Genomic DNA, 25,761 nt, shown 5'->3' with positions numbered 1-25,761 from the left:
GGGAAGGCCGCGCGGCGCGAGCCTGCACCCCCTTCCAATCAAGGCCGCCCGTCGTCCGTCCGCGGCCTCCCATTGGCTCGCTGTCTCCGGAGGCGGGGAGAGGGGGGCCGGGCATCTGCCTTACTCTTGGCCAATCGCCGGGCCCACCGCGCGCGCCCCTGGTTGCCCCTGGAAACCCAACAGCCGGCGTCCGGGATCGGTAGTGCCCGCGGAGCTGGAGAAGGATGGACGGCCTCTCCGAGCACCCTGGGGACCCCGAGGCGGAAGACGGAGATGTGGCGAGCCTGTCCTCGAAGCTGTCCGGGGTCAAGGCCATCTCAGGCCCCCAGTCCCCGGCCGAACCGCCGGAGCCGGAGCCGGAGTCGCAACCGGAGCAGGGGACCGTAGAGGCTTCGGCAGGAGGCGCCGCCGAGGATGAGCCCGCCGAGCCCCGGCAAGGGCCGGCGGCCACCGAGGCTGGGGGCGAGGCGGAGCCCGGAGAGCCGGAGCGGCCGGCCGAGCTCGAGCCCGAGCCGGAACCCGAGCCCCCGGAGCCGGCTGAGGCCGGGCCTGAGGAGACAGCCCAGCCGGGGCCTGAAGACGGGCTCGCGGAACCGGAGGAGCAGGCGGAGGCAGAGACGGAGGAGGAGGGGGACAGGGAGGTGGACGAGGAGGAGGAGGAGGAGGAGGAGGAGGGGGAAAGAGAGAAGGTGGCGGCAGCGGCGGTCCAGCGCAGGAGGAAGGAAGCCCCGTCTCAGGTCTCTCTGCCTCTGTCCACCGCAGGCCGGGAAGAGGCTGTGTCAGCTGGGGAGGCCGAGGGGGAGGAGAGGGAAGGGGCGGAGAGCGAGGAAATGGAGGAGCTGGGCCTGCTAAGAAGCCCGTGGAGAAGCCAGGTAAAGCTGAAAGATGAGGAGGAGGGCCTCGACGATGAGGACGGTGAATGGACCGAAGAGGTGCAGAGGCTGCAGGAGCAGCAGCTGCGCGCTGAGCTCCTGCAACAGTACCAGTCGCTGGTGGCGGAGCGCGGCCAATACCAGCGCTACAACATTTACCTGCAGCACAAGATCTCCGAGGCGCTGCGCAAGAAGAAGGGCCCGGATGCAGCCCAGGTGCCCGACAAGGGCACGGAGCCCGAGGCCCCGGGGAAAGAGCAAGCGTACCTGCGCTATCTGGCCATGCTGGAGGAGCTGAGGAAGCAGCGGGCAGACGACCTGGACTGGTATCACCAGGAGCTGGAGCAGCTGAAGCGGGAGGGCACGGAGGAGCTCGCCAGGGTGGAGAAGGAATGGCGAGCCTTCCAGGCGCTCAAGAAGCAGGTGATGGTGCAGGCCATGGGCGGCTCCTGGATGAGGGGCGGTCGCCGGGCCGCCCTGCGGCAGGTGGAGCAGATCCAGGCGCTGGAGGATAAGAAGGAGAAGGAGATGAGCGCCGTGAGGCTAGAGAACGTGCAGCTGAAACAGAGCTTGGTGCATTTCGAGACCCGGATGAGGGCCCAGGAGGACCTGACGGAGGGTCTGCTCCTCATCGATTTCGAACAGCTCAAGATTGAGAACCAGACCTTCAATGAAAAAGTCGAGGAGCGAAATGAGGAACTTTTAAAACTGCGCAACAAGGTGACCCACAACGTGCAAATCGTAACCCACGTGAAGGAAAAGCTACACTTTGTGGATTTACAAAATGCATGCAAGAAGTCACAGCTTTTGGAGATTGAGGCTCAGGTGGCCCTGAGGAGGGACATCTTGACCAAGACTAAGAAAGCCCGGGACGGCCTGAGGATTGACAACATCAAGTTGAACCAGAAGTGTGGGCTTCTGGGCAAGGAGCCACTCCTTTGCGACCTGGAAGAGAAAGTGGACAAGGCAAAACTGCTCAGGCAGCGTCTGGAATCCCTGAGGCGCCATCACGCCAGGCTCCTTATGTCCTGCAGAGGCGTGAAGCAGAAGATGCGGGAAGCCAAAGCCTTTCTCCCATCTTAACACACACGATGGTGGGAAGGGCCGGCAGAGCGCCTTCCATCTCGGCGACTCTTCTCCCTCGTGAAATCCGATTCTCCACTCGTGGCCATCCTTAAAAGGCCTACAATATTGGGAATGGAGCTGTATTTTGTATCGACCTCATCATTTTTCAGCTTCCAAGTCCGTCCTGAGAGCAAAATTGGGTTAACAGTCGGTTTTACATGGCGTTAACTAAAACGGGCCCAGAGAAACAAACACCAGGGATGGCTCCATGCCCCGAACGTCTCACAAGAAGCTGTCTTTTTAAAAAGCCTTTCCTTACCTAAGAAATTCCATAATTTCAATGCCCCAATCCCGAGGAAAATGGTTCCTCCTCCGCGTGTGGGAGGGTCTGACAAATAGGCAGGGGACCAAGAAATTTCCTGTGCATGCCAATTATTAAATCCCCTTCGAATTTTTAAAATATGTAGTCCTGAACATTTAAAATATGTAGTACATTCTCAATTCAAAGCTCCCTGATTTCTTTAGATGAATCTAAAACTGTGGTGTGTGTAGGCAGCACTAGCGACTGGGTAACAAGACTGGGTAAGAAACAAGACGCAGGAAACAGGAGAAATGATACAGAGGAAAAGGAGCTGTGGTTTTGTCTTTCCTTTTGCCATGAGAGGGGGCTCAGTCTGCTTGACCGTTCACGTTTGTTTCTGGCTCAATGACGGTCTTCAATTCTAATGAAATGTTTTCTTGGATCCTCTAAAGAAACACATTTGTCTATACAAAAACATGCACTTTTATTTTCCAGTGAAGACAAAATGATGGTTGTATTGCGTTTGGCCAGGTGCACAATATAGGGAATAGTGACTACCAACTGTCCATGGAGCCTTTTGTTCCCAGCAAGATAGTTGTGGATCTTGGGCCCTCACTTTGCACATGATTTCACTCTGTTTCCACTCTTGAAATGTCTATTATTCCTTGTGTTAATGTAAGAAATGCCTGATAGGTCTGCCTCTTTAATCCAGAATCAGTGATTAACATTTGCAGTTTCCTCCGATGCTTCTGGAGCTAGGGGTTTGGCTTTATTTCTCCTTAATTTTATAATTTTTTAATCTTTAATTTTTGAGAGAGAGACAGAGTGCATGCGGGGGGAGGAACAGAGAGAGAAGGAGACACAGAACCCGAAGCAGGCTCCAGGCTCCCAGCTGTCAGCACAGAGCCCGATGTGGAGCTCGAACCCACGAACCGTGAGATCATGACCTGAGCCGAAGTCGGACGCTCAACCGACTGAGTCACCCAGGCGCCTCTCTGCCTAATTGTAAATTGAATTTTGAGCCGTGCAGATGTGAGATCAGAAGTGTTCTCCCACCCGCAAACTTAAGTAGGTCCTAGGAGGAGTGACCTGTTTGGTGCTGAACACCTTGACACAGTGGTAGAAGGCCTGCTCTAGGCAGATGACTCGGTGGGTCGTGGGTACTTCACAATTATTTTACCTTTGGGTGATGCGATCTTGCGTTCCCTTTCAAGTCAATGAAGGTTGGTGAAAATTCCTTTTCTAACTTCTACAGCTTAAATACACTCCTTTACAGGATCAGACTTACCAAGCCTGGGGGAGTAAAAAGCATTCACTTCCTGCTTCCACCCTCCTTCTCCCCTACAGTCGTTTTCTCCCCTCTACCCGGTTCCTCAAGGCCAAGGAGAAGGCGTAACTCACCAGCAAATGGAACTTCATCTTCCGCGTGCCTCAGGCTAAAAGCAGCACAGGCCCCTGGGTTCTTCTGTGGTTGGGAAGGCTTCAAAGTGCAACTGGCAACAGGCACCTGCCTTCCCCAAGCAAGCAGCTTTCGTTGCAAGAGTGCGTATCCCTTGGGTTCGCGAGGGGGGAAATGGGTATTTTCAGCTGACTCTGACCCACTGGCAGTTAGCCAGGCTAAACCAAGCACTCCTGAACCAGCCCTGAACCAGGCTCTCGTGAGCAGAGAGAGAGAGACTGAGGAAGTTGGCATTGCTTTAAGCTGCAAAGTTACCGGCGTTCTCTCCAATTACATTATCTCATGCCGGAGATGTTACAATTAATTAGAAGACCCATAAGGTGTTGATTACTTCCTAGCGAGGGTCCTTCTAATTAGATTACAGGAGAGCTCTTAATCGTGAAATAGCCACGCATTCACACGTGGTTTCTTTCGACTGCCTCAGAGGAGGGAATGCCACACACCCCCGTCTTCCTGATGTGCCCTCTGTGCCCCACGGCCGCCTGTGTTTAGCCCCATCCCAGCCTCTGACCCACTGCTTTATGACCGTCTGCTTAGTTCTCTGGACCCCAGTGAGACAGAGGCCCTCAGGGCAAGTGGACGGTCGTCCTCCCCAGTAGTCAATACAAAGCCTAACACATAATCACTGCTCCATAATTTGCCGGGTTAAAACATCAACATCATGCCGTTCTCCTCTTCTGAAAATAAGTTACTTGAATGCCTGTTGTATGCCAGGAACTGCTAAGTGCTCTATCGGGTTCTAAAATGATCACAGGTATGGGGCGCCCGGGTGGCGCAGTCGGTTGAGCGTCCGACTTCAGCCAGGTCACTATCTCGCGGTCCGTGAGTTCGAGCCCCGCGTCAGGCTCTGGGCTGATGGCTCGGAGCCTGGAGCCTGTTTCCGATTCTGTGTCTCCCTCTCTCTCTGCCCCTCCCCCGTTCATGCTCTGTCTCTCTCTGTCCCAAAAATAAATAAACGTTGAAAAAAAAAAAAATTTAAAATGATCACAGGTAGAAAGAGGATGTCTCCAGAAGCAGGAGCAATGAGAATGACAGGGTCTTGGAAGGACACCACTCCAGAGACCGAGTCCATTCTGGCAGGGACCACTTCCGAAGAGCCTCCCTTCCTCTAGAAGATTCGGGGGGTGGGGGTGGGGGGGGCGGGGCTGGACTAGAAATCTCTAAAATCAAAGGCTAGAGATTTTGTCACCTTGTCAAAAATTCGGGCCTGCAAAATGCAGGCACAGAAAAATCTGAGATGTTACGTGAAACTTCTTTTTAAATTGGTCCGAGTCAAGGGGCCCCTGGCTGACTCAGCTGGTTAAGTGTCCAACTCGTGATTTCGGCTCAGTTCATGATCTCACTGTTTGTGAGTTCGAGCCCCTTGGGATTCTCTCTCCTGCTCTCTGACCCTCCCCTACTCTCTGTCTCTCAAATATTAAGAAAAATAAATGGGTCTGAGTCGGAAGTGTCCCAGGCCACTTTTGTCTGTTTGTGGCCCCAGGGTCAGGAGGGAATCAGGCAGTACCTACAAGGAGCCCAAAGCATCTGAAAAGGAATTAGTAGGTGAAAGTCATTTTTGGAGACTTACCCATTTCAGATTATAAAATTACCTAAGTGGACAAACGCTTTCTTTCTTTGTAAGTTGGTCTGAGCCATCATTTAGATTTTTGCCCCTGGTCGGGGATGCCTGTCTGATATGATAAAGTCACTCAAAATTAATGCACCCCACTTTGGAACTTCCGTTTTCAACTTGGAAGACAGTCTTCGTGAGGACAAATTGTACAAGCAATATGGTCGGGAAGGACTCCGGGTTGGGGGGACCCGCCTCTGAGCGGCCGGCGGGAGCAGGGGCCACACAGGCTGGGCACCGCTCGGGCCCACACCTCCTGCTTGCCAGGCATGCTCCTGTCGTAACCACAGTCTGAACAGGCACAGGTTTGAATGAATACATTTCCACCCGCCCCAGCTTTCTCCCTGATGCAGGCTTCTAATATTTCACCCAAAAGATGCCACGATGAGCACAGAGATGCATCGAGGAGGAAGACCGTGTAGCACCCGCAAATGAGGCCTTTGGCATCAGGCTGAGCTGGATTCTGGTCTCTTCCGTGACCTGGGACAAACACTCGACGTTTCTAAACCTCAGCGTGCTCCCTGGTACGATGGGGTAAACGTAAGAAAAAGTCAAGCGTATGAAAAAAGTGTCTTTCCTAGGTGGTGAAATTATGATTTTTATTTTTTGTGTGCTTTGGGGCATTTCCAAATTGTATTTAACATGCATTCGATAATTAGAGGGAAGACACTGATTTTTACGATTCGTAAGTTCACCAAGAGTTCAGACACTGAAAGTCTGTGTGTCAAGAGCACGAATCTAGCTCTCTATGGTGACGCGTTTCTTTTGATGACACAAGTAATTCAGCATCTTTTTTAATCCCCACGAGCCAGGGGATGGAAGCTGGTACCCTTTTTAAAAGAGAAATGAGGCTGACACAGTTTAAATACTTCTGCTGGCGTGGCCGTGCCCGGCGGAGCACCCCCTCTCCTGGCGCCAGCCGGCTGCAGGCGCGGTCGTGCTCACGGAGGAGCCCGAGCTGCCTTGAGCCACCCAGCGCTCCAGGCCTCGCAGAAATACCCGGGGACTTGCGGTCACGGCGAGCCGCTGGGTGGGCGGCTGGGTGCTGTGGCGTCTCCCACGGCCCCATCTGAGGACTCGCCTTGGCTCTAAGGCCTCCCTCTGCTGGCCAGCGGCTCCCCTCAAGGTCCAGCGGGGTCCCCTCCCCGTGTTGCTGGAGTATCTCATTCCCTCTCTGGGCCTTCGCGGCAGGTGCACGTTCGGTGTTTGAACTGTCCGCCCCCAGTGTCCACAACCTCCATCCCCAAGGCTCCTACGTCCCCAAGGTCCTCCCGGAGCTGGCTGGCATGGCTGCCTCCTTCCCGGCAGGCTGGGCCTCACACCCAGGAGGCATTCGGGTGAGTGAATCCAGGCCTCGCCCCGCACCCCGCACTTGGGAGTTGAGGTCAGGGCCAGAGGAGGAAGGCCTGTGCCCTGGGGAGGGGGCCGGCAAGGGCTCAGGAGCCACAGGGCCGGAGTCTGAACCCCAGGCCCGTCCAAGCAGACCAGCTCTCGGCATCGCACCTGCGGAAAGGGGATGCTGACAGGGCTGCTGTGGAGAGAAATGGGGCCTGGGGTGGGTGAGGCGGTGCAGTGAGCCCCAGGACACGACTGCCGTCCACCGTGGCCACCCTCGCGGCCACGGTCCCTCAGAGCCTGTGCCAAGTGGAGAAAAGAGAACTGTGGCCCAGAGCAGCGACGGGACCCCCTAGTGAGGACAGATGGGAGCCTTGTGCTGGGGGCCAAAGATGGCAGCGAACGCCGTGACAGTGAGCTGCGCGGTCCCTGGGGAAGGTCAGCGGGGAGGCCAGTCCTGGGGCGGAGGGTGCGGAGGTCCCCAGGGCGCGGACACCGGAGGGGCGGCAAAGTCCGCCTGGGGACAAAGAAGGCAGGAGCCCCAAGGGCCGCATACTTTCTGGCCAGGACTCGACAGGCTCCTCCCCGGGCCTCCAGCCCTTGGTTCCAACAGCCCAGCGCCCCACCGACGAACGTGAGCACACACGTGACCTCTCGGACACTTACGTTCTCAGCCACGGACAGGGACGGAGGTGCACAGCAGCCCGGGAGGAGCCCACGGTCACTCGGAGGGTGGCGGTGGTGCCGGACCGCGACACCAGCACTCCGAGCAGGCTGCAGGGTGAGTGTGCACCAGGGGCTGGGTCGGGCGCAGAGGTGTGAGCAGCGAGCCTGGCGGCACGCGGCACCAGGCCACGGGGGTGGGCAAGTCTGAGGCTCCCCTTCAGCTTGGGGTGGGGGCACACGAAACTCCCAAATCCCTTGACCAAATTAACTCCTTCACTGAACTGGGCCTCGGTGGATTTTCAACCAGCACGACGCTCGAAGTCAGGTGCTGCCATACTTTAAGGTGGGAACTTCAATTTTAAACCAAGCGACAGTGAACACAAGTAACAATTTTACATGACTTTTATTTAATAAAACCACATATTTACAATCCAAAAAGTCCTAATTTGATAGGCTTTACTAAATAAAATTAAAGGTTAACTGTACAGGCAATTAAAACATGATATGTAGCAAGTATTATCAGGAATTTTTCTATCAGCAAACTATTTAAAATAGTCAAAAACCGAGCAGTTAAAAAGTACCATTTAAAGTGAACAATGTTTCTAGGTGAGCTTTCAGGGACCGGTGGGGATGCAGCTTTTGACCCTAAAGTGCCAGACGCGCCAAGGTCCCGAGCCTGAAGTCCTGGAAATCGCGGGCACAGGAAGGGGAAAGTGCAGACTTCCAAAGGGGCGTGGCATTCCTACTTGTTTCCAGTTTTCCTCAACGGTAGCGTCCAATAGAGATGCCCGGCTGGGTGCCCTGCGCAGCCCTCTGCGGACAGGGGCCACGGGACCCTGCGTGGGGACTCAGGACCCCCGGCCTGTGAGGGGGACACATCAAACCGCAAGACCTCACGTGGTCCCTGAACAGGTCACGAAAACCTCTTCCGAGCTAAAGATTCGCTAAGGATTCCCGATCGGCATGGGATCCCGTTTAAAAACTTAATGCATAAGTAGTGACGTAAATCGAAAGAGATTTCACGTCCAACTGTTGGGACAAAAAAGGGTTAAGGGCTGGGTCCTGAATGCACGTGACGTCCCACAAACGCGTTCCGCGGCAGTGGCACAACTGCCCCTGTGGCGTCGCTTCCTGTCCCGATTTAGGAACATCTTTATGTACAGTAAGAAAATATATACATCTTTCCGGACAGAACGCCCACATCACGGAACGCAAGTCAGCACGTGTGGGAGGAACGGCCGGGCCGGGCGAGGGGCCGGCTCAGTCAGTGTGGGTTACATTCAGCATCGCGGTGTCCGGGGACGGCTGCGTCTGGAAGCGCGAGACCTCGGTGAAGACGGGACGCCCCCCTCCCCGCCCCCAGAGGTCGGGAGAGTCAGCACTTGAAGGCTGAGGCAGAAAGTGTATCCAAGATGATCTACAACCTCCTGGGAGAACTCGGTTAAGCAGACACGGGGCGAAGGCAGTTCGAGAAAACAGGACACACGCAAGAGGGCTGGGGTGAAGGGCACGAACGGGGCCCCGGCTCCGCAACTGGCCGTCGCACCTGCGCGTGTCGGCAGCGGACGTGGCGGGCACGGAAAACCCGTAAGGGCGAGGTCACGGTCGGGCCCCGGCCCCCTGCCGGTCTCCTTGCCGCATGCCTGCTCTCGGGGCCGAGGGCGGACGTGCAGCTGAGGGGGCGGCGGAGGGCCGGGCGCAACCGACGGTGCCCTCGCTCCGTCCACGGGCACTCGCACAGCCCGGCTGGCACACGGGAGCCGGCTTCCACACAGCTGCCCGTCCTTTGGGCTACTCCGTGTGAAACCGCTCGTGTCTTTGAGTTTGGATAAACAAAGCTCTTACAACAAAATTCGTAAAAGTCAGTCAAGGGAAAGTCAGAACAAGAAAGCTGCCGGCTGATGAACTTGGGGGAAACCAGCTAACGTGGGGAGAGGCGCACAGGACAAACACCGAGAGCCCCGAGTGGCCCGTCGTCCGTACCACTGGAAGCGTGCGGCCTGCTCATCGGCCCTCACCTCGTTCTACCTTGAAGCAGAGTACGCGAGGAGGGAATATGTGGTACCAGGACCCGTCCTGCCGTTCAGGTGACAACAGAAAGAGCAGCAGCCCGTGACAGCAAGGGAGCAGGCTCCCCGCCCTCCCCCCCAAGCCGCCTGGCCTCCGCAGATGGGAGGTGTGGGGGTGCTCCCGTGCTCTTTCCGCCAGGTCTCGGGCCGTCCGTGTGAGCAGCTCTTCTGCTCAGGAGCTGGAGGGCGCAGCAATCTCGGAGAGCACGGGTGCCCCGGAACCTCAGCGTGCATGGGACTCGTGCTGGGATTCTGTCAAGGCCACGATGGAGAAACGCCAACCCAGAGGTCAGGTCGAATCCCAGGGAGCCCTCGGGCACTCGTGCGTGACCGCCCTGGGACAGCCCATTCTCCTTTCCCGCAAGCTTGGGTAGGTGGGCTGTGAAAACATCACCTCCAGCTCTGGACAGGTCGTCCCGGGAACGGAATCGACAACCCCTTCCCTACTCACATACGTAAATGAGCCAATAACCTCTCCAAGGCCTCCCCGGGAGGATTTCTCATACACCTTGGCTAAGGAAGACTGTAATGTACTTTTCATTAGTTGACATAAAAGCATGACAATTTAATTAACTTTCGCTGAAATAAGGGGGGAGGGGGGGATTAGCCACTGCCTTAGGTTTAAATCATGCAGAGTATGCAGTGTTGGCCCTGGTCAACACTGGCTCATCTTTCCACCGAGCTTCTTAAGGCTAAGCCTTGGTGTAGTTCTTTGAAAGTTGTTTGTTTTGTTTAAGGCCAACTCCAGTGTTAGGATCAAACGTGAAAACAGCCCGTTCTCGTCCGTGGTCAGCGCATGCGTGCGTGCGTCCGAAGCCACGCAAGGTGCCACCTGGAGGTCTGCTCGGTGCCGAGCGCGGGTCCGCCTGTCCCCTCAGTGTCTGAGCGACGGGCTGCCTTTCTCCACGTCCCGGCTGTCCTTCTGCAGTGCAGTCAGTACCTGCAAGCACAGGGGACACCCGTGGGTGATCTGCAAGGACACTGGACACAGGTGTGGTGACGGGACGCACGGCCTCCTAGCAGGGGCCTCTGCCTCCCCACGTCCGCCGCTGCCCTGTTCCGCCTTCGACACCCGCAGCCAGGGCCCTCTTCCAGACGTGAGAGTCCAACCGGGCCGCCTCCAGCTAACGTCCTACAACCATGTCCCAGCAGCCACGGTACCGATGTCCACACGGGGCTACGGGGTTCTCCTCCCACATCCGGCTCCAGCCCCTGGGCTCACCACCCCCAAGCCAGGCCACCCGCTCCAGCACGCCAACGAGCGCCCCTGGACCGTTAGCGCGGCCGCTCCCTGCCTGCCTCTCCGCTTCAGCAGCAAACCGTCCTAACAGACCCGGGCTCTTCTCGGGCCCTCCCGAGCTTCCCCAAAGTGACTTGGCTCCCAACTCTGCGCTCTCTCGGCTGTTGGTTAACACCTTTGTTTTTAAAGACACTACATTCCACTGCGACGGCTTAACACAGCAGTGGCAACAGCACGGGCTCCCTAAGTCGGCGCAGCTCGCGCACAGCGGCTGTTAGCACACAAGCAGCCCCGCAGTCAGGCACCTGAACGACGGGCGCTCACGAGATCGGCTGTTCAAGCAGCACACACGTTCCAACCTGGATCTGCCTGATTCCAGAACCAAGCGCTCATCTCCTGAGGCCAGGCCCTGTGTGACTTCAACTGAATCACAAATTACATGGGGTAGAGCAGAAACATCTTCTGTAGGTTTCAAATCAATCGCACGGAAAGACTAACGGTAGATAAAGGTCCCCCTGTCCAGCTCTGCCTCCATGGGACTGCCAAGCAGACGCGGACGTCTACTGGTTTTGGAAAGCTCGCCAGGGTCTTAACCCGAAGCACAGCATTTGGGAGAATGTATGCAGACCACAACTCCTGTGGGACTTAGAACGGTACAAACTCGACGCCCACCTGCACCCCCAGCATCAGGCCAACGACTATCACGATCCCATTACTAGAAAACGTCCTGCTATTCACGAGCCTCTGACCTAGCTTTAACCAAACATTTTTACCTTGTCCTAAAACACAAGAGGTGACACAGAAGACCTGGGTTTACTCCTTCCCTGCGTGTGTGCATGTGTGCGTGTGTGTGTGTGTGTGTGTGTGTGTGCGCGTGCCTGTCGGTGGCGGGGACACATGGGGATGTGTGGGCTGGGTACCAGTGACAAGCAAAGGAAGGTCGGCAGACCCATGACTGCACGTGTACACAGTAGGCACAGTCCCACGAGCTGCACGAAGGCTGCCAGGAAAGGCCTCGGGTCACTGCCGCGACTTCAGGGAACCACCGTGAGCAGGTGCATCAGGAAGACCACAGCACACCCTCCCGCGCAGGGCACACGGCCCAGGCAATGCCCACCTTCAAACTCTCAACCATTCTGAACCTGTGGCCCCGTGTCTTCATTTCGCACTGTCCGCTTATTTCTTAACCAGAGGAAGGCTCTTTCTCTGCCTGTCACCGGATCCCTGCTAAGCGGACCGCCAGTCCTATTCACGCACGAGCCGAGCGTATTCTGTCCCAGTGTTACTGAGGCGTACTTCCTTACCGCGTCATCTGTCCGGTGAGAGCGTACCGCTCGCTCAGTGGCGTGTAGCGTGTCCATCCACGTGTGCGACACTACCGCGGTCCGCTTTAGAGCGTCTTCACCGCCTCAAGAAGGACCCTGCGAACTCCCGGTCCCCGCTACCCTGCCCGATCTCGCCCACTGCCTGGGGAACCACTCACCTGCCCTGGACTTGCCTCCGAGCGGAATCATAGGGCACGTGGCCTTCAGCGTCTGGCTTTCTCACACACGACACACGGTTTTCAAGGCTCACCCACGTATGCAGCAAGGCAGAACGTATGCAGCATTTCGGAAATGCAAAGCCCATCACCCTCAGCACAAAACAGGGCCTCTCCCCGCCGCCAGTTAAGACCAGGGGAGCACCTCATGGTATTGCCCAAGGTCCCGTCACAACAGCCGTGCTTCTCCCCAAAAGAGCCAGACGGGAAGGGAGTCTGCCAGCCAGACCGAACAGCACAGCACAGGGCAGCAAGGACAGAAGGGGCCAGCTCAAGGGCCAGGACAGCAGACTCAGGTGACAGGGGAACTTCCCTCTGGTTAATCAATGTACTCCATTGTACGCTTTCAAAAGGGTGAATTTTATGGTACGTTAATTACATCTCAATAAAACTGTTATAAAAATAAATAGGCTGCCGGAGCCTGATCACCTCCACAGTATTACGACCAAACATAAACACCCGAACACGATCAAGCCGGTGGATCTAACAGTCACTTTACAGGAAATAGCCCGTACTGAAGACCACGGTCAACACCCCTGCAAGGGTACAGCCAGCAAGATCCAGACCCTGGGAAACGCTGTGGAACCAATGGCCTCATTTCTTCAATAAATACAGAAGGAGGGATAAAAGGTGGGGTAACCTGTATATTAAAATAAAAACAAAAGACTAAGAAGATCTTTCGGCTACCGGCAAAGTGGTAGCTGGACCCAACTATTTGGATCTTGATTCAAACTAACTATAAAGCCACGGATACTTGAGACTCTTAGAAACCTGAAAACTGACTGGCTGACAAAGATGTAGGGTCTGTGATCTATTTTATTCTCTTTTAACGTGGATTTAAAATCTCCCACTAACACCCTGTCTCTCAAGAAATAAACAAACATTAAAAAAATTGCTCAAAAAAAGTAAAGGTGGCACCTGGGGGGGGGGGGGGCGCGGGGCTCAGTCAGTTAAGCGTCTGACTTCAGTTCAGGTCATGATCTCATAGCTCATGGGTTCAAGCCCCGGGTCGGGCTCTGTGCTGACAGTTCAGGGCCTGGAGCCTGCTTCGGATTCTGTGACTCCCTCTCTCTCTCTCTGCCCCTCCCCTGCTCATGCTCTCTGTCTCTCAAAAAACAAATAAACGTTAAAAAAATCGTTGAAATCTCCCACTGACACAAAGGGTAAACGAGGGATGTGCTGTTTGGCATACACAGGGGAGTAGAAACATCCACAGATAACTTCCCAGTGTGACCTGCTGCTCAAATAAGCCTGTAAGAAGCAAGGCTTGTTTTTTCCTTTTTTGCCCAATAAAGACTTGGAACCAGACAACACCGGCTAATCCCCCAGGGGACAACCCTAGACGGGACGTCCAGAGGAGGTGAGAGGGATCTAGAAGGAGGCCCAGGTTGGACTCGCTCCCACAGGGCCGCTCAGCCACTCCCCCAACTCAGCCACCAGAGGGCCAGAGGACACAGCCCAGGGGAGCCACCCTTCAGCCCTCCCGCCCTCCGCTGACCGCTGAGGGCAAGCATTTCGCCTTTGTGGGTCTCGTCCGTTTATCAGCGATGGGGGACAATCCCTTCCGCCCGGCGCCAAGCACAGCAGTGGGGGTGGTGGTGGCGGCGCCTGGTTTTACAAAATGCCTTCTAACCTGTGGACAGCACGGGGTCCCCCCGGCGCCACTGCAGAATGGCTGAGAGGCTTCTGTTACCCGCCCCTCCACCTGTCCATCCGATGACCCCCCGTGGCAGAGCCCAGCCTCAGACCCAGGCTCCTCATCTCCGGTCCAAGGAGGACTTTCTTCAGAGAGGGCTGGTTTCTCAAAAGGCAGCAATGAACTTCCTCAGTCATGCTACTGAGCCAAACTGCTCTGCAGGGAAAAGAGAACAAAGGACCCGTTTACCTGAGCCCACTTCTTGTTTCGACTTTGCATCTGAATTGTAGCTATGGAGGCGAAAACTTCCTCCGCGGGCAGGTCCTCTGGGAGCCTCGTAAGGAACTGGGCGATGTGAATGAAGTCCATCTTGGTCAGGATGTCCTCAAACAGCTTCAGGATGCCCAGGGCCGTGCGGAACAGAAACTCCTCCCCGTCGCGACAGAACACATCCCATATGCGACAGGCCAGGTCGAGGGGCAAAGACTTACTATATAAGGTAAAGATCCTGGAAAAAAAAAGTTTTGAGTTTTTCAGGTTTCGGATGGCACAAAGAGTGAGTTCGGAATTCAGGCCTAATTCGTTAAGAACACTCCCTGAGTCGGTGATGTTCATACTTAGACACAAGGTGCGGGGGTCGAGGCCCACGTTCATTCTGAAGGCCGGTTTTATTAAAGCAGCACTATCGGCTTTCATGCAGGTTCTCTGTACCTTCTCCATATTGCTGACTCTGATTGCATCCATTCAGCAAGTATTTATCGAGAATCGACGATGTGCTTACTCTGTGGTAGGCGCTGGACCCAAGGTTAAGAGCTTAGAGTCCCAGGCAAATCGAAACAGTCAACAGAACCCTGTAACCAGTGGAGGCATGTGCACGTTACTTCTCAAGACTGCTGTGTACTCTCTCCCCCTGGGAGTCTGTGAAGGAACAAAGCAAACTCTTCCACGAGAAACCGATCTTGTACTTAACGGAAACCATCAGGTGAAAAAGCGAAGCACACAGGCACCATCTTAAAATACAGTGACAATTACCATCCAAACTACCCAACAAATACCATCTCGGGTGACCAACTGCATCCTCGGGTTTAAGCACTTCTAACCCGGAAAGTGCCCGTGTCACAAAGCGAGGCGAATCCAAAGAGACGCAGGCCAAACGGATCGTCTGTGAACCCACCCTCCTCCCTCAGCCGGGAGACGCAGCCCGGGTGCCGTCCCCAGGACGTCTGCTGACCCCCAGGACCAGCCAGATGCTCCCTCTGACCCTGGGGCTTATAACTCGTGTTTGCCCTGCTGCTCCCCACAGAGACGCTCAAGAGCAGGGACCCTGGCCGATTCCCTCCAGGCGAGGATGTGGCACAGCACCCGGCCGTCTCCGCCGAGTAGGGGAGTGAGTCGGCACTCCGCCAATCTGCTCTAGTGTCCCGGACGTTAGCGGCTCTCGCCACCTCCTCCCCAGCAGCGGTGTTCATCAGAAGTGGGGATTCTCGGGGCGCCCGGGTGGCTCAGTTAAGTGCCCGACTTCGGCTCAGGTCATGAACTCAGGGTTCATGAGTTCGAGCCCCGCTCCAGGCTCCGAATTCTCTCTCTCCCTCCCCCTTTCTCCCTGCCCCTCGCTCACTCTTGCTCTCGCTCTCTCTCAACAATTTAAAAAATGTGACAAAGAAGCGGGGCTTCTCGGTTGCTGGGGCACGTCCCCTGTCCCTCCCGGAGAATCGCCCGTCCACGGTTTCAGTTTTCCCTTAGTGCCCGTGCCAGCTCTACACACACAGGGCCCGTGAAAGCACCTGGGCTCCAGTGTTGGACTCAGACTACGGCGCTGCCCTGGTCAGAGAGTAACGTCCAGCCTCCAACAGCAGGACTCCGCTTCCTATGATACACGCCACCGGGAAGTTTGTGCCATCCTGGCAAACGCGCTCACGAGGCTCCCGCGCACGGGCTCTCCTGTCTGCAGTGAACTCCAAACTCTCACGTGGCAGCGTGCTCAGCCCCAGAAACTGCCTTTCGCCCGGAGCCCAGAGGAACACTCCAGGCAGTCCGGGGCGTGCATGCAAAAGAGCATGCTAATTAAGACCCCAAAATATCCAAGGCTACCAAACTCTAACAAGAGTTTTAAGGAAGGCGTAACAATTTAGATTTCATTCGGCCCAGACGATGGAACAGGCAGACAAGTGTCACAGGAAGGCCCTACCTCATACAAACCACAAGAGCTAAGTTTAAACTGAGGCCCTACTATGTGCCGGGCACTACAGCGGGCACATCACAAGCACCCCCACTCAACAGCCAGAACCACCCTGGGAGATGGGTTCTTTTAGCTCATTTGACCACAGGGAACTGAGTCCCAGGTCCTGCCACCGGTAAGTGACAGAGCCAGGCTGCGAACCGGACTCCAAAGCCCACGCCCTAAACGACCGGACTGCTTGCTCTCCACGGTACCGGGCTCTCCACTGTTGAAACCTGGCTGTTTACGTATCCATCTGGTTATTTATTTTTAAAGATTTCATTCTTAAGTAATCTCTATGCCCAATGTGGGACTGAAAGCCCACCACCCTGACATCATCCACGGACTGAGCCAGCTGGGTGCCCCAGGACACTTTGTTTTTTAAAGTCACAACAAGACTTAAGCCTGAATTGTTAACATCTCAAAAACGGGAAACCATTTTATCATTCGGTCAAGAAAACACAGTTAAAGTAAGATCCAAGAGACTTTTTTACGTTTATTTATTTATTGTTAGTAATCTCCATAGAGATTAATCTACAGAGATCAAGACCACACGTTCCATCGACGGAGCCAGCCAGGCGCCCCACTTTTTTTTTAAAGTTTATTTATTCATGAGATCCAAGAGATTTTTTTGTTTCTAGTCTGAATCTAGAGAACATTCTCAGTTCTACCTACAAAACGTACGCTATTAGCGCTATAAAAAAAAGTGCAGAACTGACCTCCTCCAAGATACTCTTACCTGCCAGTTCATTCCTGGAAAGCAAACCCTTGACATCTTAAAAGCAGCGTCTTAATAAAAAATTATCGGAAGACAGACAAAGCAACAGGCAAAGAGCAGAGTAACAACGAAAAAAATGCGTCTGACGTGACCTCCCTGGGTTCAGATTCACGTGCGCATCTCCACCAACTACTTTAGCCGTCCTGAGCTTCGCAAAAGTAAACACCTGAATGATCAGGAACGCCACGGCCAGTACCCGCCACGCACCCCTGCTGAGGCCTCGCGTCTATCCGTACCGGGCTCTTCCGCTGCTGCACGCGGAAACTGCCCACACCCGAGCCCTTCTGATGCTGGGCAGATCGGTCCGTCCGTGAAGGTAAGTACCTCTGAGCCTACTGCTAAGCGCTAATCTCTGCGTTTTGGTGACGAGGCTACATGGCATCAGACAAAGGGACAAAGTTCCCCGCCCTCTGGAGCAAAGGGGATAAAGTACCCAGCGTGTCAGACGCTGAACAAACACAAGCAGGGGTAGGAGACACGGACTGCCGGCCTGCATGCGCACACACGTGTGAATGCACACACACACTTCTCAACAGGATGGACGAGGAAGCGGCGTGTCCATAAAGCCCTGAAAAAGAGGCCACAAGCCAAGGGAGGGGGTCTGGACGGTGTCCAGCCAAAGGAAGGTGTCTCCAGCTGTGAGGAAGGAGTGAACCTGGCACAGTCAAGGAGGAACAAGGAGGCCGCTGGGCCGAAGGCAAAAAGAGCAAAGGAGAGAATTCCACGGAGAAGCCCGTGCGGACCCGGGCCCGGCACAGGCGGGCCTTACCGGCGGCTACGAGGTCTTTGGGTTTTATTCTACGTGCAAGGCAAAACCGGCGGAGGGTCTGACCAGACGGGGCCCCTGTCTACTGTGCTGAGACGTGCCCGTCGCGGACACGGGCTTCCCTGGGCAGCCGCTGAAACCACCCAGGCGAGGTCAGAGGAGGCAGGCCGCAGTGGAGGCGGCCAAAGCGGAGGAACTCTGGTCTCCGCGGTGGATAAATGCAACAGAGGAGTCAAGGACGCTGGGTTTCAGCCGTGCAACCTGAAGCTGTCGCTTAAGGAGACGTGGGGTCTCTGGCTGCGTCAACAACGTCAAGAGGTGAGTGTCAGGACACGCGGTCTGAGTGTCAGACGTCCAAGGGGCCAAATGATTTCATCCTTTATTTAGGACCTGGAGTTCAGGAGGGCTCTGGGCTGGGGACAGTCGGTGCAGAGATGGTACCAAACAGAGGCAGCGTCCCAGCATCAGACAGGGAAGAATGACAAACGTTGAACTGATCCCCGACACGTTCCCGTGTAGGAAAGTGAGCTGAGCCACACTGCACATCATTCACCATTTTATGTGCAGACACAGAATCGTCAGGGCCCCGAACGTCACACCTTAAATAAAATGCGCCTTTTAAAGACAACATTTTGTAAATCCCCTCTCACTCTTAGAAGGCCGTTTCCGGGACCGTGGGCTTGGCCTGGTTTCTTGCCCGGTGCTGGCGCTGAGCCCCGTATCTTTCCCAATAGTCACCAACCTCGGCCCGCAGAGTCTCGGGGACGGCACGGTCCGGGCAGAAAGCCACGCACTCCTTCATCACACTCAGCCCCGAGACGGCCCCCTGGTCTGCCCTACGCCTCCCCTGAGCCTGGTGGATTCTGAGGCTTTCAGCAACCAGGGCTCAGCCCCTCGCCCCTCAAGCCCAGGGTCACGTGGCTCTGTCCCCTCGGGCTCCAGGGCAGACACGTCTGTCCGCTCACCCTCTTCCCACCCCTCCTGCAGGAGCACGGCTCCCACGGAGAGGGGCCTCGTGCCAGTGTCAACCGCCTGCTCCACCGAAGACCACTTCTGACCCCACACTCGCAGACGCTTGCCTGCATCTGAAACCATACTTAGCTTCAAACACCTACTGTGAGTAAGACACGGAAACAATCCTCCCCTGATTGCCTCTCAGCAGAGGGGGTTTAAGCAGGCACCGCTCACACAACTCAGGAGCGCACGCGCTAAGCTCCCGCTCCACCAGGGCTCTGCCCTGGCCCCACAGCGGGGTCAGGGTCGGGGTCGGAGCAGCGGGAACAAGGGGGCTGCTGTTTGCACAGGGCCCTCCCGCCCTTCCCGTCTCCAGCCTTTCGTGGGCTCTCACTGTGCCCAGTGCGCTCGGCTTCCTCCTGCTCCAATCCTGCGCCGACCCGGGAAGGCACGAGGGACAGGGCCCCGAGGCCTGCCCAGGACGGCTGCAGGTTCTCCCCGTGGTAGCAAAAGAGCATTCAAGGCTTCTTCTCCTCTGGACCACCGAGTAGGATGGCACTTTATGCCAAAAATGGTAACTTCAGGGGCGTCTGGGTGGCTCAGTCGGTTAAGTGTCCGACTCTGGATTTTGGCTGTCGGGGTCTCACAGTTCATGAGATGGAGCCCCAAGTCAGGCTCTGCCCTGACAGCATGGAGCCTGCTTGGGATTCTCTCTCTCTCTCTCTCTCTCTCTCTCTCTCTCTCTCTCTCTCTCTCAAAATAAATAAACTTACAAAAAAATGATTAACTTCAGGTATAAATTGAACGAACGCAAATTAACGTTACTTCTGTGTTGCTGAACTAAACAAGTGGCTGCAGGCTTATAAAGGACACCAAACACAGCTTCTGTGCATCCGTCTCCCCCATGACGTGTGGAAGGAACAGGCCAGCTTCCGAGGCCTCCCAACTTCCAGAAAACATCCTTCCCTGCAATGTCTGTTCTGTTCATCTGAGCCTGCAGGAAAGCAAGGGGGTTCCGAAGGGGGAGAAGGGGTTCTACTGCTTCCAAAGCCTTCACGGAGGCCAAGGCTCACTCTCAGAAACCAACCTGACCCTGGTCCAGCCCCAAGGGCCCGGCGCAAGAGCTGGCGGGGAGTGCGGACTTCTGTTCTGAGTGCTGCTTCCTACGGTCTACACGGCTTATCCGATTGATCCTCGCTGCAACTCCACAAGGACGTACAATCCTCACCCCCACTTTCCAGACGAGGAAACTGCAGACAAAGGGCGGCTGTGGAGAAGTGTATCTCAGCCCGAGGCACAAGAGCCAGCAGCGGTCTTTGCTGCAGGGAAGCCACAACCAGAGACCTTCAAGGCCCCAATTCCCAGCTGTGCCCAGATTCTCCTAGGCCTACGAGCCTCTGCCCCCGACCCCCTACCTCACCGCGCACTCCCCGTGTTTGTAACAGACTCGGCTGAGCAGCTAGAACAGACGCTGAGAAATGAGGAGCTACCACTTAGCCTGATTAGATTTTGTGAGGATTAAATACATTAACATGCCAAACATAACGTGCATTCATTAAACACTGGGAGGCAGTTACTTAAGGCTCTGTTCCAACTCAGTTAACCAGTCCGATCCCCGGCCCGATCCTGGAAGCAGTCACGTCCATCTCAGTGCCCCCAGAGCACTTTCTAACTGGGCCCTCACGTCCCAGCCCCCAGCAGGGCCGGGCAGGCACCGGGCAAACCACGGGAGCCCCGCACTGTACCGCAGGCTCCGTATGCGGCCAGGCTGGGGGCGTGCCGGTGACACACGGGCTGCGCAGGCCCTTCCTGCAAACGGGCTTCTCACCGCAGGCTCAGACCCTCCCCGTCCGCGCACATGCACGCGCGCGCACACACACACACACACACACCGATGACAGCCCCGGTGCACGCCAGACGCTAGCCCGGGCACTTGGGAGCTCAGCGAGGCAAGCCTTGCTCTTGGGGCACTCGTAGGTTGACCTGTCACCCAAAAGTCAACATCCACAAATAAACGAGTACAAGCTGCAACAGAAACTAAAATCTGCCAACTTTAACTTCACGCTGAGCCTGTCCCTCAAGGTAGAGCTGCAGTGTAACGACGGGCTCTCCAAGGACCCCCGGACGCTAATCATGACGTGGACTGTGCCGTGGATTCTTTTACTAATCCGAGATTACGGCAAAACCCACTCACATCTCTGGAGAATTCTGCCACTCGAGAGCGACAAGGAACAGTCTGAAGAGTTCAACGGCCGTGTGTCTGTCCTCCCACACGGGGCCCGGCACTGGCCACACGGAGGTGACTAAGCTCGGTCTGTGGCAGGAACAGCAAGAAACAAAAGATGCCCTCAGAGTGGGTCAGGGCTGTGATGGAAGGAGGCATGCACTGCAGGGGTGGAAGGAGAGAAAAGAACATTCCGGAGGAATGACTCTCCAACTGCGCCAGGTTAATGGCCTCTAAGCTAGAATGTGATCATCGCAGTGCGGAGACACCATCCTGGGAATAAAGCAGGAACAATTCCCAGCTGGCCTCCAGTGGATGGACAGCGTGGCAGGAAAGAGTTGGTCCTCTTAGTGCCCACACAGCTCACCCAGGACACTCGGCCGGCCAACCCAGATGGGGCCCTCGACCCTGGGACACAGAACAGGCCAGAGAGCCTTCGTCCTCCGGCAGTTAGTAACCGGAAGCCTAGGTCCACCCCGGTTTACAGCACACGTCAGGTGTGGCCCCACCGCTATGGGTGCGCATGTGGCTCTGGGAAGGTGGCAGGACACACTGAAAAGGCAAAAGCTGAGCGCGACCAGCCTGGACCGCTCACTACAGGTGGGACACCGGGCAGGGGCCTCAGGGGCCTCCTCTGGGCTAAGATGTGCTTACGCCTGCCGCGGACACCGTGAGGACAAAACACACGTCTCCGCAGCGTCAGCTTCGAGGGCAGGTCCTGAACAAGACGTGCTCTTCCCCTGGCTTCCTCTTCGCCGCCTGCCCTGTCCCCCACCTGAGCTCCTACCTGTGAGCGCCCGGCCAAGACCCTGACTCACCGCAGACCATCAGTAACCGCGGACGGCGAGGGGCAAGTCCGGAAAACGTGGCTTTTCCTGTGCTCAAGTCAACCTACCTCCCAGCCCCTGCTGCAGCCGCAGACACAACGTCCTACCTGGTCCTTACTCTAGGAGGCAGTAAAGCAGGAGCCTCACCAGGGCACCGGGGGCATCGGGCGCCACCAGGACCCATCGCCACGGTCTCAGGAGTGGAATCCCTGAGCTACCTTTGCACCTAGACAGCCTGCACCGGCTTCAGTTTTCGTCACGGACGGTCCGGTCCAGGCGTTCCTCTCCCCAGGCGCATCATCAGCATGCGGACGCGATCTCCGGAGCCTGAGCTACAGGACCCAACGCTCGGGTGACACTGCCTTCCCACCAAGTCCCTCAGAAGGACTCGTGGGACAGCGCACGAGGTCTGGAGCGGGAACCTGAGTTTGAACGCCAGCCAACCGTGGCCTCGGGCAGGCCACGCTGCCTCTCCGAGCCTCACTTTTCTCATCTATAAAACGGACGTGTCACAATTCGCTCCAAGAGCTTGTTCTGAGAGTTAAGGGAAATCCTGTGTGGGAAGCCCTGCCGCCGGTCAACATGGTGCCCCTGACCTTTGCCCCCACCTGGATCATAACCGCCTCCAGAGGAGAAACGAACGGGTCCTGTTCGGAAAGGACGGTGCTCTTTACGCTGCCCCTGCTGACCCCGTCAAGATTAGTGCACTGTGGGGGCAGCTGGGCGGTTCAGTCGGTCAAGTGTCCGACTTCGGCTCAGGTCATGGTCTTGTGATTTGTGAGTTCGAGCCCCGCGTCGGGCTCTGTGCTGACGGCTCGGAGCCTGGAGCCTGCTTCCGATTCTGTGTCTCCCTCTCTCTCTGTCCTTCCCCGACTTGTGCTTTCTCTCTGTCTCCCAAAAATAAACATTAAGAAAAAAAAAAAGATTAGTGCACTGTAAAATCAATCAGAGTGGGTGACCTCCAGCACTTTTTTATTGTTTTACTATTTTTAATTTTTTTTAAATGTTTTTATTTATTTTTGAGACAGAGAGAGACAGAGCATGAGCAGGGGAGGGGCAGAGAGGGAGACACAGAATCCGAAGCAGGCTCCAGGCTCTGAGTTGTCAGCACAGAGCCCGACGCGGGGCTCGAACTAATGAACTGCGAGATCATGACCTGAGCCGAAGTCGAACGCCCAACCGACTGAGCCCCCCAGGCACCCCAACACTTTTTTAAATAAATAGAACAGGACAGGAAATTTCAGGATGCTTTACACAAAACAAGGGCTGGGTATTGTCTGAAACTGGTTTCAGTCCTGTATACAGAGCGAATTTCTGGGCACGTGGCCACACAACGCATCACAACACAGAAATAATTCCTGTTTGCGAGTTAGGGTGAAAAAGTCTGAAAGACACTATTCCAGGACAGTGTTCTCCAAACTTCGCTTTCAGCCTGAAACCCTAAGAATCTGAGTTGGGGCCCTAAAACAGGTAAGGCAGAAGTTGAAGACTCCGGTCTGGTCTGACCGTCTCCCAACACACCCCCACCCCCTCCCAGGGCGAAGTCACGGTTAGCACCGTGGCAGCACCAGCGGGGGTGCAGAGGGGAGCCTATCTACGAGGTCATTTGCTAAATACGGGTGCCCTGTGAGACATGCCAGATAGGCCAGCCCAGAGCGCCCCCGTCCCAGGGGTCACTTCACGGCCTGATGCTTACTCCAAAGCGACACCAGCTACAAGCTCCAACCCCCAAACCCTGGTTTCCGGCGAGTATTCGGCAGAGTCATAATAACAGTCTCGGGGTTTAGGGTGGAGGCAACAAATGCCAAGAATCCCAAAGGTTCATTCCCAAGGGGGCAGGCAAGTCTGCTTTCTCTCAGGGCCTGAGCCTCGTTTCAGATGACCAAAAATCAAACCAGCTCCAAATCCGTTACCAACAGTTTTAGATTCACTATGCGAGTGGTGCTGAAGCCCAAATGGGCCTTTGGGCCGAGTGACATCGTTTTCGTCTGCAGAGCCCCTCTGTAAGCCGGGCAGTGGCGTCACCTTCTAAGGCCCTACAAGGCTCATCGCTGCAGGCCAAAGATGAGACAACGGGCTCGGAGGGTTAATGCCCAGCACACGGCCACGAGGCAAGTAACAGGAGAGGCTGGACCGGGGCTGAGTGTTCCAGAACCACACTCCTCCCACCTCTGCTCCACAAGTCTGCCCCAGACACCGTGCTCTCCGGGGTGACATGCCACCCCCTCCTCAGGCAGCCACATCCACCCGTGTGAACCCCAGAACTCTCTAACACCTGCTATCTGTGTGTCTACTCAGATGTGCAGGGGGTACCCCAAAATCACTGCGGCCAAGCCAAATCCGTTAGCCTCACTGCCCAATCTGGCCCGATTCGGACCTCAGCTGGTGGAACAGTCGTGCCCCTCACCAGATGGACAACTCTCGGCCTTCTCTCACACACGCACACCAACTCTCTCGGGGACCCAAAGCTTTCCACTCCCGGTCTCTCCGTTCCCCACCGCCCCCCAGCTTCTGAAGCCTCAGTTCGAGCACTGGTCTTTTCGCCTTTATTTGTCCCTGCCCCCAGGCTCCCCAATAACCTAAGCCTCACTTCCGGATATAACCCACCTCTGTCCTTACCCCAAGCAAAAGCCCGCAAGCGTTCCCGCTGGCTCCATAGTCCTGCACCTGAGACCCACGCGACCTGGCCTCCCCACCTCTCTCACCTGCCCCCCTCACCCTCGGCTCTAGGCTCCAGCATCACCAAATGGACGGCCATGGCCCTGCTAATTCTGGACCACCGCGTGCCCACATCGTGCCTGGGCTCCAACTCGTGGGACACCTCTGTGCGCTGTGACCCCCCAAGCCTGGGTCCGGGGCTCTGTCCATCTCGCCCTCCTAACAGCCTGCACCTCACGCGGCACAGCCGCCCACGGACACATGCCTTCCCTCCGGACAGGGCTCCTGACAGGAGAGCACTGTGTCTTGCGCCCCACTCGCCACTAGGTCCCAGCAGAGAGCCCAGCACAGACCTGGGGCTTAGTGACATCTCGCTTGATGAATGGACACATGGCGCTCTGAAAACAAATAGGTCCAGGAAACCATTTCTCCCCTTGAGGGAAAAAAGGAGGACAGTCAGAGTCATAGGTAGTATAAGGTGAGAAAACACATAGGAAATTCAGTCTTACCAATCAATTAGGTAGATGTCTGGAGTTAAGTTGTTTTTCTTGAAATGAGCAAATAATTTCGGCAAATTTTCTTCAAAGAATACCTCAAATGCAGCAAAATAGGTCAACATCTGGGGAAATAATGTGAAATATACCAATTATCAGCACAGGTTTGCAATCTACAGAAGAAAGTCAACATTCTTTTTTTTTTTTTTTTTAAATGTTTATTTTTGAGACAGAGAGAGACAGAGCATGAACAGGGGAGGGGCAGAGAGAGAGGGAGACACAGGATCTGAAACAGGCTCCAGGCTCTGAGCTGTCAGCACAGAGCCCGACACGGGGCTCGAACCCACGGCCCGTGAGATCATGACCTGAGCCAAAGTCGGACGCTTAACCGACCAAGTCACCCAGGCGCCCCTAAAGTCAACATTTCTTAACGCTTTCAGGATACAATGGTCTTCTTGTGCAGTTGCTAACCCATCTTGACAGGGAACTCATCGCCAGGCTCGGGCAATTTCTACATCAGCGCCTTCTCTAGTCGTCACAGGGGCATCATTAGCTACACTGTAGCATCTCCTCAACTTATAGAGAAGAGAACGGAAGCCCAGAGCGGTCACTAACTTGCCATCGGTATGCGGCAAGGCTGGCCTTGAACTGTGCTGTGAAGGTGGAGTCTTTGTGGGCTCACTGTTCTTCTCTAAGAAGCAGGACCGATTAACCGTCTAAAAGAACCAGAGGCAGCGTGCGTCCCTCACTCACAACCCCAGCGCATCCAGAGGGGACAGAAGACTAACACGTGGCACAGGCGACGCCTTGGCTTAGAAACGCTGCCCTTGTCACGCAGCAGGAGGCAGCCACGGCCCGTACCCCACTGGCATGTGCCTCCCGGCCCCTAGCGGGTTGGTACGAAAACAAAGTGCACCAAGCAGGGGGGCAGCACAGGAACAGAACGAACAGCTAGAGCTGGATGAGAAACCCTACACACCAGAGCCTGGTGGCCCAGTTCTGTCCCGTTTACCAGCAGGATGCATGAGGGCGATGGCACTCTGAGAC

General features: G+C 55.7%; 2 protein-coding genes across 10 annotated transcripts in view; one reads left to right on the top strand and one right to left on the bottom strand.

Moving 5' to 3' along the window:
* The first annotated feature begins 20 nt into the window (after positions 1–20).
* Positions 21–2,796, top strand: CCDC96 (coiled-coil domain containing 96). Its single transcript, XM_045474646.1, has one exon. The coding sequence runs from the start codon at positions 225–227 to the stop codon at positions 1,953–1,955; it is 1,731 nt and encodes a 576-aa protein (XP_045330602.1). The 5' UTR covers positions 21–224; the 3' UTR covers positions 1,956–2,796.
* A 4,898-nt stretch (positions 2,797–7,694) lies between these two features.
* Positions 7,695–25,761, bottom strand: part of TBC1D14 (TBC1 domain family member 14) — a 111,888-nt gene continuing 93,821 nt past the window's right edge. For all 9 annotated transcript variants that reach the window (XM_045474638.1, XM_045474639.1, XM_045474637.1 and 6 more), the window contains 3 exons: positions 24,730–24,839; positions 14,045–14,303; positions 7,695–10,319 (listed from right to left, as the gene is read on the bottom strand). In XM_045474638.1, the coding sequence (XP_045330594.1) occupies positions 10,254–10,319; positions 14,045–14,303; positions 24,730–24,839 (435 nt within the window). In that variant the 3' untranslated portion in view covers positions 7,695–10,253. The remainder of the gene's footprint in view (positions 10,320–14,044; positions 14,304–24,729; positions 24,840–25,761) is intronic.

Source organism: Leopardus geoffroyi, chromosome B1, assembly GCF_018350155.1.
Source record: "Leopardus geoffroyi isolate Oge1 chromosome B1, O.geoffroyi_Oge1_pat1.0, whole genome shotgun sequence".
In the NCBI taxonomy this organism is placed as follows: domain Eukaryota; kingdom Metazoa; phylum Chordata; class Mammalia; order Carnivora; family Felidae; genus Leopardus; species Leopardus geoffroyi.
The sequence above is the reverse complement of the archived record's forward strand: the minus strand, read 5'-3'. Positions and strand labels throughout refer to the sequence as shown.